The sequence below is a fragment of the Dysidea avara genome, chromosome 2, assembly GCF_963678975.1.
Source record: "Dysidea avara chromosome 2, odDysAvar1.4, whole genome shotgun sequence".
Classification (NCBI taxonomy): domain Eukaryota; kingdom Metazoa; phylum Porifera; class Demospongiae; order Dictyoceratida; family Dysideidae; genus Dysidea; species Dysidea avara.
In genome coordinates this window covers 53,155,007-53,168,624 of record NC_089273.1, presented here as the reverse complement: position 1 = coordinate 53,168,624, position 13,618 = coordinate 53,155,007, and the positions used below count along the sequence as shown (strand labels likewise).

General features: G+C 38.1%; 2 protein-coding genes across 12 annotated transcripts; one reads left to right on the top strand and one right to left on the bottom strand.

The window, feature by feature from the left end:
• Positions 1–1,418: 1,418 nt before the first annotated feature.
• On the bottom strand, positions 1,419–9,836 carry LOC136247660 (serine/threonine-protein phosphatase 4 regulatory subunit 4-like). 10 transcript variants are annotated; one of them, XR_010697685.1, is made up of 14 exons: positions 9,702–9,836; positions 9,445–9,648; positions 7,118–8,790; positions 6,981–7,068; positions 6,154–6,261; positions 5,979–6,108; positions 5,793–5,922; positions 5,014–5,695; positions 4,909–4,966; positions 4,428–4,505; positions 3,049–3,168; positions 2,280–2,434; positions 1,913–1,994; positions 1,419–1,523 (listed from the first exon to the last, which is right to left on the bottom strand). XR_010697685.1 is itself a non-coding variant. In XM_066039482.1 (13 exons), exons 8-11 carry the CDS (start codon positions 5,844–5,846, stop codon positions 2,288–2,290), a joined length of 399 nt encoding a protein of 132 aa, XP_065895554.1. In that variant the 5' UTR covers positions 5,847–5,922; positions 5,979–6,108; positions 6,154–6,261; positions 6,981–7,068; positions 7,118–7,460; positions 8,681–8,790; positions 9,445–9,648; positions 9,702–9,836; the 3' UTR covers positions 1,424–1,523; positions 1,913–1,994; positions 2,280–2,287. The 10 variants fall into 10 exon arrangements, 9 of the variants coding, with proteins under 9 accessions (XP_065895554.1, XP_065895559.1, XP_065895557.1 ...); XM_066039482.1 differs by lacking the exons at positions 4,909–4,966; positions 5,014–5,695 and having other exon boundaries at positions 1,424–1,523; positions 7,118–7,460; positions 8,681–8,790; XM_066039487.1 differs by lacking the exons at positions 4,909–4,966; positions 5,014–5,695 and having other exon boundaries at positions 1,424–1,523; positions 7,118–7,212; positions 8,681–8,790.
• LOC136247651 (protein NLRC3-like) lies at positions 9,488–12,853 on the top strand. Of its 2 annotated transcripts, XM_066039443.1 has the most exons (3): positions 9,488–9,588; positions 9,639–9,781; positions 10,181–12,853. In XM_066039443.1, the coding sequence occupies exon 3, from the start codon at positions 10,394–10,396 to the stop codon at positions 12,770–12,772; it is 2,379 nt and encodes a 792-aa protein (XP_065895515.1). In that variant the 5' UTR covers positions 9,488–9,588; positions 9,639–9,781; positions 10,181–10,393; the 3' UTR covers positions 12,773–12,853. The 2 variants fall into 2 exon arrangements, with proteins under 2 accessions (XP_065895515.1, XP_065895516.1); XM_066039444.1 differs by lacking the exon at positions 9,488–9,588 and having other exon boundaries at positions 9,620–9,781.
• Positions 12,854–13,618: the final 765 nt, after the last annotated feature.

Sequence of the window (13,618 nt, the reverse complement as noted above, 5' to 3'; positions counted from 1 at the left end):
TATTTGATCCAACACCTGTTTTATAACAATATACAAGTATACCTTTCTATAATGGTTGCTGTATTATCTACTGTACTGTATATTGTGTAATACTCCACTGAACAAACTACTATTAGAATCACTATTATTATAACTCTCAGCATCAGAAGGAGAGAACACAACACACTATTACAGCTTATTTATACTAACAGTCACAAAGGTTAAGGTTACAATGTCAGGCTGGAAATAACAGGTTTACAATAACAGGTACAAGTTTGTTACAACACATTTAAATTCAGGCTATTACACTATGTACAACAAAGTACTCTATTATACAGGTAACCTCATACAGATAATGTTAAGCTCCCCGGCTTAAGCTTGGTACAGGTTCTACCTCCTACTTTTATCCTCCAACACTAGCTGAATGTATACACATGACGGAGCATGTGTATGTTACACATGTCAGGGCTCAACCCAGAATATAAACCTAGAGGGGGTGAAGTAAGTCGCTTCGGATCTATACACAGAGTAGAGTAGTTGAGAGTAGAGAGTAGTTACTATATAGAACATTACTATATAGAACATTTGCTATAGTACATATAGTCTAATATAACAACCAGTGATAAGTGACCACTAGCTACTCTATTACTGTAACAATGTTATATATATATATACACTTCTCTATAATGGTCACTAGAGGTGACCTTAATAATGAGGTGTAACAATAGTTATTAACAAGTGTACACTATTTGTGACTGTATTTATAATGTTAAGTGATCAAGGATGATAAACACACATACCTCATGTATACCATAAGCTATTGATTGTCGAACACTAAGATTGTCATCTGTTGAAAGTTTGTTAAGAATTCCCAATAAATCATGTAAATTTTTTTCTTTCCCATGAAACATCACCATAGCCTGTTAAAGAAAAGAACAATGTCTACACACATGATAGTATTTATGATAGTATTGTCTACACACCTCATCTAAATAGCACAGAAACCATGCAATGTTGGCTCATTCTAACTACTGTACAAAATTCCCCTACACAAAGTAAATAAAGCAAGTGCCAAACTATGGCTTCTATATATATTAACATCCATCCTTTGAGTTTGTTGTGTCAGCAATATTCTATTACATTGGTGTATCAATTCCTACATCAACACTAATGATGCCTGTCTTGTCGAGAAAGTCAGCTGATAGTAAGGACCTTTTGTTTTGGCCTTGCCATTTTCATTAGTAAACAACACCACAGGTTAACCCCTGCTACAGGTTTTCGTTATATTTAGTAACTTCAAAACAATGCATTAAAATTTCTAAATACGTGTAATATTCAACTAAATAATGTGTGTTCTATTAGAGAATATGTTCTAAAATAATACACACACACACACACACACACACACACCCTGTACACAATCTTACTCATCTGAGACACTTACATGTGAAACGTTTGGTAGGAGGATTTTTCTGCTTGTCCTTACTAGTGGCAGATTGTTTACCCTTCGATGAGTTATCTGGTTCCTTTGCTTCTTGTTCCTCCTATAACAACACACAATCTAGTATCAGTAACATATACAATATGTGTACAATACAAGGGGTGGTCATAGGGGAAAGTGAAGTAAAACAGATCAAGGGGTTTTATCAATGATGGAGTTTGAAGTATCCAACAAATATGGATGTAATTCTAGGAGGTCTGGTGCATGGCAGGAAAAAATCATTACAATGTCTATACATATGAAGGCATGTTTCAGGCCTGGTTCTTCTAAAGGACTACACCTTTCTCCAACTTTTCAAACACAAATTATGTAGCTAAAGTCTTTGAGCAGGCTGTAGGACCAGGTGTCCAGCACTTGTGCTGTAAAGCATTAATAAATAAATTTTAAAAAATTAAAAATACACTATACAGTACATCTGTACACAATACTTACTGCTAAGAGTAAATAATTTCTCCTCTTGTTCTTTCTTTTGATCCAACAGATCCTCCTCCATAAATGTTGTCTTACATGATAACTACAATAATACACAATGACATATGATACACTGTAAATAGACTGATCCTGTCATAAGGACATCAATTATCAATGGCCACATATGATAATATTATACAATGAACAAAACTTCCTCGTCAGTAAACTGGCAGGAACGTGTCACACACACGCACGTATGCACCCACCCACGCACACATGCACGCACTCACACACACACACACACACACACACACACACACACACACACACACACACACACACACACACACACACACACACACACTATACACACACACATTACACACACCTTTGTAGTTACAAATTGGCTGCATGAGCAAACTCAAGCATAGCTTGTGGAAGATGTTCAATCAGTCCTTCTAGTGTAGTCAGTGACTTATCCTTCATCAACTTGATATAAAGTGGAGCAATCTTCATAGCATCACAACGGAGAATTGCAGCTACCTACAATGAGACAAACAATATAACAAGTGTTACAGTCCCGTAGGTAACATCCCTAACACTCCTACCAACAACATGAAAAACGTTACTTAACCTTTTTGACTACATCAAAATAGTGACCATGTGATATAATGTAAACATTGCTACTACAGGACAATCTATTTTTGGAAAATGTACTTTTTTCCAGATGCAGGAAATGGTACATTCTTGTACAGCACAGCAAAAAACCAATTCTTAAGATGATATTTTTAAAGATGGTATAGAAACTCCTACAATAGTTGAATTACAACTCATAGCAGTACATAACTACAGTAGCCCCCAATAAAATTGTTTAAGGACTTTCACAGGTTCTCACAAGCTACAAAAGGTAGAAGGTTACAGAGTAGTTACTATATAGAACATTTGCTATAGTACATATAGTCTAATATAACAACCAGTGATAAGTGACCACTAGCTACTCTATTACTGTAACAATGTTATATATATATATACACTTCTCTATAATGGTCACTAGAGGTGACCTTAATAATGAGGTGTAACAATAGTTATTAACAAGTGTACACTATTTGTGACTGTATTTATAATGTTAAGTGATCAAGGATGATAAACACACATACCTCATGTATACCATAAGCTATTGATTGTCGAACACTAAGATTGTCATCTGTTGAAAGTTTGTTAAGAATTCCCAATAAATCATGTAAATTTTTTTCTTTCCCATGAAACATCACCATAGCCTGTTAAAGAAAAGAACAATGTCTACACACATGATAGTATTATTACAACACACACATGATAGTATTATTACAACACACACATGATAGTATTATTACAACACACACATGATAGTATTATTACAACACACACATGATAGTATTATTACAACACACACATGATAGTATTATTACAACACACACATGATAGTATTATTACAACACACACGATAGTATTATTACAACACACACATGATAGTATTATTACAACACACACATGATAGTATTATTACAACACACACATGATAGTATTATTACAACACACACACATGATATTACATGGACATGTACTGTAAGAACATATGGTACTGCTCAAATGTAACGTTGTACTCACTCGCACTGTGCTTGATTGCAAGTAATTAAAAAAAAACTTGCTAATTAAAGGGCGTGGCACTTGTTTCCTTTGCGAGTATTCATCCTGGGATGAATACTCGCAAACTTGCTAATTAAAGGGCGTGGCACCTGTTTCCTTTGCGAGTATTCATCCTGGGATGAATACTCGCAAACTTGCTAATTAAAGGGCGTGGCACCTGTCACTCGCAATCGAGCGGCACGAATGAGTGCGACGTTACATTTGAGTGATACCGTACATACATACATATGTACACATCTACATGTATGTCTACAGTAAAAGGTAAAGAGAACAAAAACACAACACACTTAGAAATATATCACTGTAATCTTTATGGTACAAGCTAAGCCTTATCCTAAGGGTAAACAATAGATTTGGGAGAGCAGTGGCAGTATGCTGAAACAGCATGTCTGTATCTAACAGAGCTACATGTGGTACAGATTTAATTCAAAGAGCCTAAGTCAGTGGTTGATATATTGTCAGACACATAATTAGTAAGCTTACAAAGTTTATAAACAGATAAACAGCCTACATACTAGCACAATGTGAACTGCTAAGCTGAATAAAACCTGTTCTTCCCGTTTCCTTATAATTATCACAGTTGGAGTATTATCACGATACTCCAATACAGTGGTCCCTCCCTAGGTGTGTTTGGATAATGGAAAAGTTCAGATAACTGAAGCCCGTAGAGTTCAGTTAAAATAGAACATACACTTTAGGCAAAATACTCTAATAGAGCAATCACTTTAACAGTTCGGATAACAGAACACTCTGATAATTGATGGTCAGATAATGGAGGGACCACTGTATAGATATGTGTAATACATAAATCACTACCATGTAATGTTACATGTTACACTACACTACTCACAGGTATGTTATAGGCACAGTAATGTCTCAGTTCAGACTCCACGTCATCATTAGTTGGTGATAATGATACACATGACACCTACACAATACACACATACAAACAGAAGGTAAAACACATAATATTAACCCCGATGTATGTAGTACGTCAGTCCAATGTAAACTTGGAAATGATCAAAAGTGTCAAGTTGTCCTGATCATCAAGGTGTCCTGGTATTCCAGGTCAGTTTGTACTAAGGGACACTTTTACACTTTAACCCTTAAACCCACATAATCCAGAAAACTGGATTTAACCTTAACACATATGCCTTGCACAAAGCACTGTAACTTTCAAAGAATCTGTCCTATGGCTATGCAAATTATGTCATTCTACTTGTGATGTAACTAGGATTTAAAATGATACCTAGGGTTTTACCCTAACGCTAAACGTTGAGGCCAAAACTAGCCATGCACATAAGTAACTTTTCGGTAAGAAAAACGCAAACCTTTTATAAAATGATCCATAACTCGATAATGGTTGCTCCTATCATCTTGCAACAAGTTCTGTTCGATTCACCATTAAATTTTCCATCAGAACATATATGACTCACATGAGTAAATCCACAATCAAAATTAAACATATGGTTAGAATTTGAAACATGGGGAAGTGACTTGCTGGTGTTCATCACTTCATGTCACTGTAGTTACAGTGTTCATTTAATCTTCTCAAAGTACCTAAGCCTTGTAGTGCTTATGGGCTCTTGTTTACACACCACCGCAAACACAAAATACGCTCTATATATAACATGAGATGACCTAGGATAATAGCTGGATGATGTTAATATTCGCTTACACTTCTACACAAACTATTACCGCAGACTGTTCTACTCCTTCTTTGTGATAACGGTGTATCTAATATCTATGATGATAATCGTAATGGATGGTTAGTGATCTTCATGACATAGCTAATGAATCCATAATGAGTATCCTTTAGTGTAAAGAACCTGTCATGAGTGGTGATCGGCAACCAATGCTCAGATCACTGTTATCAGTTAGCCAATGATAAACAGACCTGAGTGATACTTAACACAATGAAGTGGTGATCATGATCTCTTCTTAATGGCATCAACTTGCCAGATCTCACTGGAATCCATTCCAAGCAAAAAAGGCCGTAAGCCTAGCCTAGCCTCACGGAACTAAAAGTAAGTGTATTTATAAATCAATTTATTTCTTTTGAGGATCGCTTATTTTATACACCACTACGAGTAGGTGCCATTACCTTTCAAGTGGTACCTATAGCAAATGCACAAATACCAGATGAAATACACAAATACCAGATGAAATACACAAATACCAGATGAAATACACAAATGCCAAATACAACACTTACCCTATCATGTATATACACTCCACCAGTACAACCATGATGTATCCTACACTTCATCACTATTGGATTAGCATCTTGTTTGATCTCTATACCAGCTATCCTGTTTGTGTGGATGTCATTGTCTTAATATGCCCTGGGGGAAATTAGGGGTTACCCCTTATCACCAGGGGGATTACCCATGTTATTTACCTGTCCATCTTGGAATATAAAGAACCCAACATCTTTGCCATGATGTATGGAATTACTATGGAATATTGGACTAGCATAGTTCTTAATCCATACTCCAGCTAGTTTGTTGTCATGGATATCATTATATTGCCTGTGTGAGGTCATGTGATGTCATGTGAGGTCACATGATGCTTACCTTAGCATGGTTATCAACAAACACACCCACATTACTAGCATCAGCAATGACACAATTTCTAACCAAAAGCATTAGCTTCACTACCATGAACGTAGACACAAGATCCATCTAAAAACCATTATACATGATCAGCAGGATAATCTGGTTTAAGATATGACTGAACTATTGCACACACAACCAACAGTCCTACCCAGTTGTCAAGGTAACCTGTACACTACTCAGACTAATAGGCTAATCCTAGGTCTAGTCACCAACAAGAGGAAGAGCCTTGTCTCATAGGTGAAACTGATGAAGAGCTCACACGCACGCACACACACACATTCGCACACATGCTACACACACACACACACACACACACACACACACACACACACACACACACACACACACTACACACTACGCTACACACACAGATGGACACACAGACATACACAACCAGAGACGGACACATATACATATAGTACATACACACATACATACACACAAACATGTATGTATTGCCATAGACACAACACACACTGCAGACAAGACATACACACATAAATACAGACACACAGACATACACGTGCACACAACAGAAATACACACACATACAAACGGACACACATAATACAGATGGAAACACATACACACACATTACAGATACACACAACACACACATATTGACAAATACACACAACACACACGCATAAATACAGACACACAGACATACAGAGGGACATAAGGACATACACAACTAGACGGACACATACAGCACAGTGTACACATACACACAGACATACACATACATACATACACACAGACCTACAATGAGAACTATTACTAACATAACATCCTTCAATTGTGGGACAACAATTTTGCTGGGATGGAGATGGTGTAACTCTTATGTAGTGGAGATTCTGGTAGAATGTTAAACTATGGGATGGTTTAGTTATGATTACACTTCGAATCAATCAGAACTCACCTTGATGTTCATGATGACAACAACAGCATGGCATGCCTCCTTGGTGAACTCCAACACATTTTGGTCATAGTAACTAATGGTAACCAGCTTGTCTCCTAGCAACGATATAACAAATACATTTAATGAAGTATTAAAATAATTGTGACCCAGTCTGGGAAAACCAGCCCTTCCAAAAGTATTGAGAAACGCCGGTTTTAAATTCACACGTTTTACAACAATTTATTACCTTCCAGATCATTCACTGAAGTAGTCAACAGCTAAGTTTCCCACCATTTTAGATAGTTTTTAAAACCGTGTTTGGCTGTATCAGGCGAGCTCCAAAAGGGGTGGGAGGTGGGGGGGCCTGGAAGGCAGGAAAGATGCTGTTTAAAAATTGAAAAGGAACATTTTGGGATGAATTAGGCTAATATTATTAAGTTATGGGCCATTCAGGTCTCAAAAATGGCTAAAATAAAAGGAATTTCACAGCAGACGTATTTATTCAACATCACAGAGTTGTACAGCCACATACAGCCATTCCCAGGCTGACCAGAGCTTCATTAAGGCCCTACACTACACATACGGATTGCCACTGGGCTTGGGATAAGCAGCCAGCAAAACCAGACCACTCAAGTCTAACTAATTTTGATCGTGGAATTGTAAAAAATCGAATCTCCTGACATGGGCGATAAGACCGGTTTTCCCAGACTGGGTCACAATTGTGACTGTGTACTAAGTTTTTTGTTGTAATTTTCACATTTAATTCCACACTGTTCTCATACACCTATCAGGGAGACAGATGGGATATTTCTACCAATTCTTTTCTGTATCTGATGTGTGATCAATATAAGATCATTCATATATCGCTAATAACTCATTTAAGGGGTGTAAAATATTACTGACAGGTACTACCAATAATCCTGCTATAACACAATTCACTACATCTGATACGTATGTAGTGTCAACCATACATACATTACACTCAGATTACTTATCTCGTCCATGGCTGTTTCTGCTGTAAGCTTGGAAAAAGCTGCTGGTTTTATTGCGATAATACCAGCGCCATGGCAACTGTGTATGCTCACACGACAAAATATGCACCCTCATTACATCACTGCATGTGAAAAATGCATATATTGTGCCTGAAGGCATGGAGTATATTAGACAACAAGGTGGAGTATATGAGATTTACTGCCCACTCAAAACAGCCTAAATAGAGTCTAAACTTTTAACATACTATATCAATTCATTGATCTCTTCATGGGAAGTAAGAATACCTTCTTTAAAAAGAAGCAAATGTATGTGTGTTTGGTTAGTTGAGGTAAATCATAACTTTATTATTGTTGCCTTTTCTAAGCGTTTTGCTTAATAGCATGGGTGTACATTATTTAGGCCAAAAACAATACTTATCCCAGATATACTCTGTATCCCATTGTACTCAACGCTTATGATTGATTAACTGTTTTTCATATAGACACTGTATAAATCAATTGCTCCTTGTTGTCTATCACTACAACCAGAGGAGGTTGGACATGCACACGTGAGCACATACATTTTGTATTGAAAGTTTAACCAAGTACTCACCAAAGTTTTCACAAATTACATTCAAGAGCACACTTCAAGTTTAGTCTATTGATCAGCCGATCTACCCAACTCTATCCCACTACTCCAGGCATGTAAATTGCTTTTGAAATCTACGGGGATCACATGTGTAAGCATTTGAAGGTGGAATTGATGTGTAAATACATCATGTACGTGTATTTAAGCACAACAATTGTTGAAGAAAGCAAAGTGCATACTAACATAGCCTCCCATAGCAAGTCCCAGGGTATTGAAAAACAAAAGCGGACACCGCTGCTAGCTTGGCCTCACAGAGAATCGAACAAAGAAATAGAAACTTGCACACTCGCCTTGCAATAAGAATTTTCTGTGAAGCACAAGGTAACATGGTGTGTGGATATTGCTAAACATTTCTTCTATCACTTCCTCCTCATCACATATTAGAAATATGTAATTAACAGTAATAAATTTCAGAAGCGCTTATATCGTGTCCAACGCTACAACTCTAAAAGCGCTTATCAGATAAGGAGCAAATTTAATTGCATTTTCCCTGCACATCATACAAACACAGTTACACACCACCACAGACACAGTTACACACCACCACAGACACAGTTACACACCACCACAGACACAGTTACACACTACCACAGACACAGTTACACACTACCACAGACACAGTTACACAACCAGATACAGTTACACACCACCACAGACACAGTTACACACCACCACAAACACACAATACACTCTACATATAACATAGTCACAGAGGACGATAAGATAACCTTGGGTAATAGACGATGTTGATTATTCACTAACACTCCTACACAAACTATTAGCTCCATCACATCACCACAACTTCCGCGAATTGTTCTACTCCTTTATGATAGCGGTGTATCTAATATCTATGATGATAACCGTAATGGAAGGTTAGTGATCTTCATGACGTAATGAATCTATATTAATGATTATCCTTTAGGGTAAAGAACCTGTATTGAGTGGCGACGGCGATCAATGTTATTTTAGTCAACGATAAACAGACCTGAGCGACACAACGTGATCTCTTCTTAATGGCGTCAACTTCCCGGATCTCACTGGAATCCATTCCAAGCGCAAAAGACAGTAAGTCTTGCCTCACAGAACCTCGCACGGAATTACCGGTATAAACCTTTTATTTCTTTTTAGGGGCGCTTATTCAAATAAACACCACTACGACTAAGCGCCATTACATTTTAAATGGTACCTACAAGCAAGAGTACATAATATTTATATATGGGCCTACACATAAATATTATGTACTCTTGCTACAAGCAGATACCACATGCCGTTTAGTCTAAATGTCGGTAATTTCCTGGTTTTTGGGCTAATAGTCTGTAGACCTCCACAATTATGTTTTGTAATTGTTTGTAAATAATCAATCCACAAACATTTTTTTTTTAACATTTGCCCCTTAGAATATTTTGGCTATGCAAATCACACATATATTTACTGAATAGCAACTACAACAATTAAATATTACAGGAGATGAGAGACCTGAGGAACGAGACATAAACAGTCATGTTGTCCCATATTGTGCCGCAAACTGGAGGGAGTTGGGACTTGCCCTAAAAGTGACATCGTCACAACTTGACATCATCAATACGGATCATCCTAGCAGTTGTGAGGAGAGGTGTAAAGTGATGTTAAGGAGATGGTTACAACAAGATCCCTCAGCAACATGGGATAAACTGGTTGATGCTATCCATTCCTCTACTCTATCATCCTCCATCACTACTGGAGGTACTAAACTATTACAGTTGTCATAATTGTAGTTTGTATTGTATAGGTACAGTGGTCTCCCAGTTGTCTCGTCATGTGAAGGGAGTCTACAAGCAGACAAGGCTGGATATTGGGAAGGACACTTGGCCTCCTGAACAACCTAAAGATTTCACTCCAGTAGTGTTAGTACATTATGAAGAAGAACGTACCATGGAAGACGTCAACGTCATCACTAAAGCAGTCCACACTGGTCACATCAGTGATGTCATCTCTGCTGCTAGTAGTCAACCAGTAACCAAACGTAGTCAGTTAGACAGTCATCAACCATTGAGAGAGGCTCTTCAAACTAGCAAGGTGACAAGAAATGTTGCTGACATACTGAAGCCTTTTGATCAGTGTGATGATCCACAAACAATCCTAATAGAAGGTGCTCCAGGTATTGGGAAATCAATACTGATGAAACACATTTCTTACTGTTGGGCTGAGGGAGATGTGATGAAGAAGATTCAACTGGTGTTGTTGATCTGTCTCAGGGATCCTGGTGTTCAAAAGATGAGATCACTTCAACAGCTTTTGCAGTCCTTCCTGACACACATCACTCACTCTGAAGGAGATACTGTCACTTGTATTCAATGTCTACAACAAGATAACGGAAAGTCCCTTGCAGTCCTTCTTGACGGCTATGATGAATTCCCTGAAGGCCTAAGAGAGAACAGTTTAATAGCTGACATCATAAATCGTAAAGTGTTACCTGAGTGTGGGTTGATAGTGTCATCTCGTCCTCATGCTTCACAACACCTCCATAACAAGGCCACTCTCCGAGTTGACATTCTGGGTTTTACTGAAACAGAACGACAACACTTCATTCAACAATCACTAAAGACACACCCTCACAAAATACCACAACTCACCAACTATCTCTATCATCACACCACCATCAATAGCCTTTGCTTCACGCCATTTCATCTTCTAGTTTTACTGTTCCTCTTTAAGAAGGGATATCCCCTACCGAACAATTCTACTGAACTGTACAAGCTATTCATTAGCCTTACCATCTGCCGACACCTTGCCAAATATGGTAACACTGTCACGCAACCTATCACAGATCTCAACAACCTTCCATATCCCTGTGGCAAGATAATACAACAATTATCAAAGCTTTCCCTACAAGCATTAAATAACAATCAACTAATAATCACTTTGGAGCAAATCAAGTCTGTCTGTCCACAGCTGGAAGCCATACCAGGAGCCACCAATGGCTTTGGTCTCTTACAAGTCGTAGAGCACATAGACATCTTCTATGCAACGAAAACGTTCAATTTTATCCACTTTTCAATACAAGAATACCTCGCGGCTCACTATGTTGCCAACCTCCCATCCGACGAAGAGCGCTCCATCCTCGAAGAGTATTTCTGGAGCGATATCCATTACAACATGTTTAACCATTACGTTACACTTACCAAAGGACAACGTCCATCGTTTAAGCTGTTCCTTCGTAGTGGAAACGAGGCGATCACCATCGACGATAAATTCCTCGAAGATGAGCTACAGCGTCTTCGCTTCTACAGAATCTTCTACGAGGCTGGCGATATTTCAACTTGTAAAACTATCGAGGAAAAGTTTACTGATAAAGAAATCAGCCTACCGTTCACTACTCTATCACCTAATAACTTAGAAGATCTAACAACATTACTAACCTGCTCGTCCTGTAGAAACTGGAAGATTATTAATTTGGGCAGCTGCCATATTCAAGATTACGGACTCCGATTACTACACCGTAGTCTACACCATTCCAACATCACAATAGATGACCTCTGGTTGGACAACAATGACCTTTCTTCAACGTCAGACAGCTCCCTCAGTGATATCGTCATCACCTGTAAGGTGAAAGTGTTGGATATTAGCAGAAACAAAGCTGTTGGGGAAACACCACACTTCTTCACCACCATACTAACACATCCTTCATGTGTGATAGAGACACTGGCCATGTACAATAACAACTACTCCACCACAAGACCAGTCATGGATTTGTTCTCTTCACTGAGGGAGAACAAGACAGTGAAGTGGCTGGGGATTATGGGTAACAATATTTCTGATGATGAGTGTGGTGTGATCTGTGATGTGCTGTGTGTGAACCATACCCTGAGGGTGCTGCATATGCATGATAACCCAATTACTGGACAAGCCTCACAACGGATCCTGGATGCCCTCAAGAACAATAATACATTAGAATACCTACGACTACCCTCCTACCCTGAGGACATCAAGAAGGAGATTAGATCACTAGAACAAGTTGTTAATGAGAAGAGAAGAAGACGAGGATGTGACGTAGAGCTGAGAATTGTGTTTTACTGATTGTAGAATATTTCTTGTGTTATTACTAAATTGTATTTACCCGCCATTATTGTTATTATTTGATTAAATTAGTTGATTAGATGTTTTGTGGTTAACGAGACATGTTCACTACACCCTCAGGGTACTTCCCTCATTATTAATGATTAGCTGGTTGGTAATGAAGCTATTAACTTGGCATTGAGCTAGCTGTATTTTAGTGATCAAGATGATGAACTGTGATCAAGTTGATAATCAACAAGATCAATACGATGATCAACGAGAGCAAAATGACAATCAACCATTGATCTAAGCTAGTTTGATTAGTTTTAGTGTTACTACTAACTAGAGTAAGCGATCTATTGTCGGACACCATCTATAATCGGACACTTTTTCTCAGAAACTACCAAGCCGAATCTTCTGAATTTTACTACAGATAAACTTCACACTTAGCCTAGCAATGTACCAAAATTTGGGCTAGAAAGCTTTTGTGGTTGCTTTGCTACAGCCGATTAAAGTGACTGTCCGAAAACCTCTAATATTGGAAGTTTACCTCTTTTATCAGACACCGCCCAGCAATCCTCCACTAAAAGATGAAATTCCTCACAACCACCACTGACTGTTAGGGGAATACATGTACTTTCTAAGCAGCCATAGTTTGTTTCATTCCTCCACTCGTAAGCGGAGCTACAACCATTAATATTCGGGTGTGTCGCGACCTCTACAATCGGACAGGGCAGAATTTCATTTCACAAGGTTTTATTACTTCAAAGCTACCTTTTAGGTATAATTAGCCATGAAAATTAAAGGTGTGGTACAAAATCTAATAGGATTTACAAGGAGTCGTAAAAGTTTACCATTTTAGCGATC

Excerpts from the sequence above, each read along its gene's own strand:
- LOC136247660 (XM_066039482.1), bottom strand. The coding sequence starts at position 5,846 with ATGAAGTGTAGGATACATCATGGTTGTACTGGTGGAGTGTATATACAT. Across the intron at positions 4,506-5,792 it reads GAGTGTATATACATGATAGG|GTGTCATGTGTATCATTATC; the intron begins GTAAGTGTTGTA and ends TGTATTGTGTAG. Across the intron at positions 2,435-3,048 it reads TAGCTTATGGTATACATGAG|GTAGCTGCAATTCTCCGTTG; the intron begins GTATGTGTGTTT and ends GTCTCATTGTAG.
- LOC136247651 (XM_066039443.1), top strand. The coding sequence starts at position 10,394 with ATGCTATCCATTCCTCTACTCTATCATCCTCCATCACTACTGGAGGTA.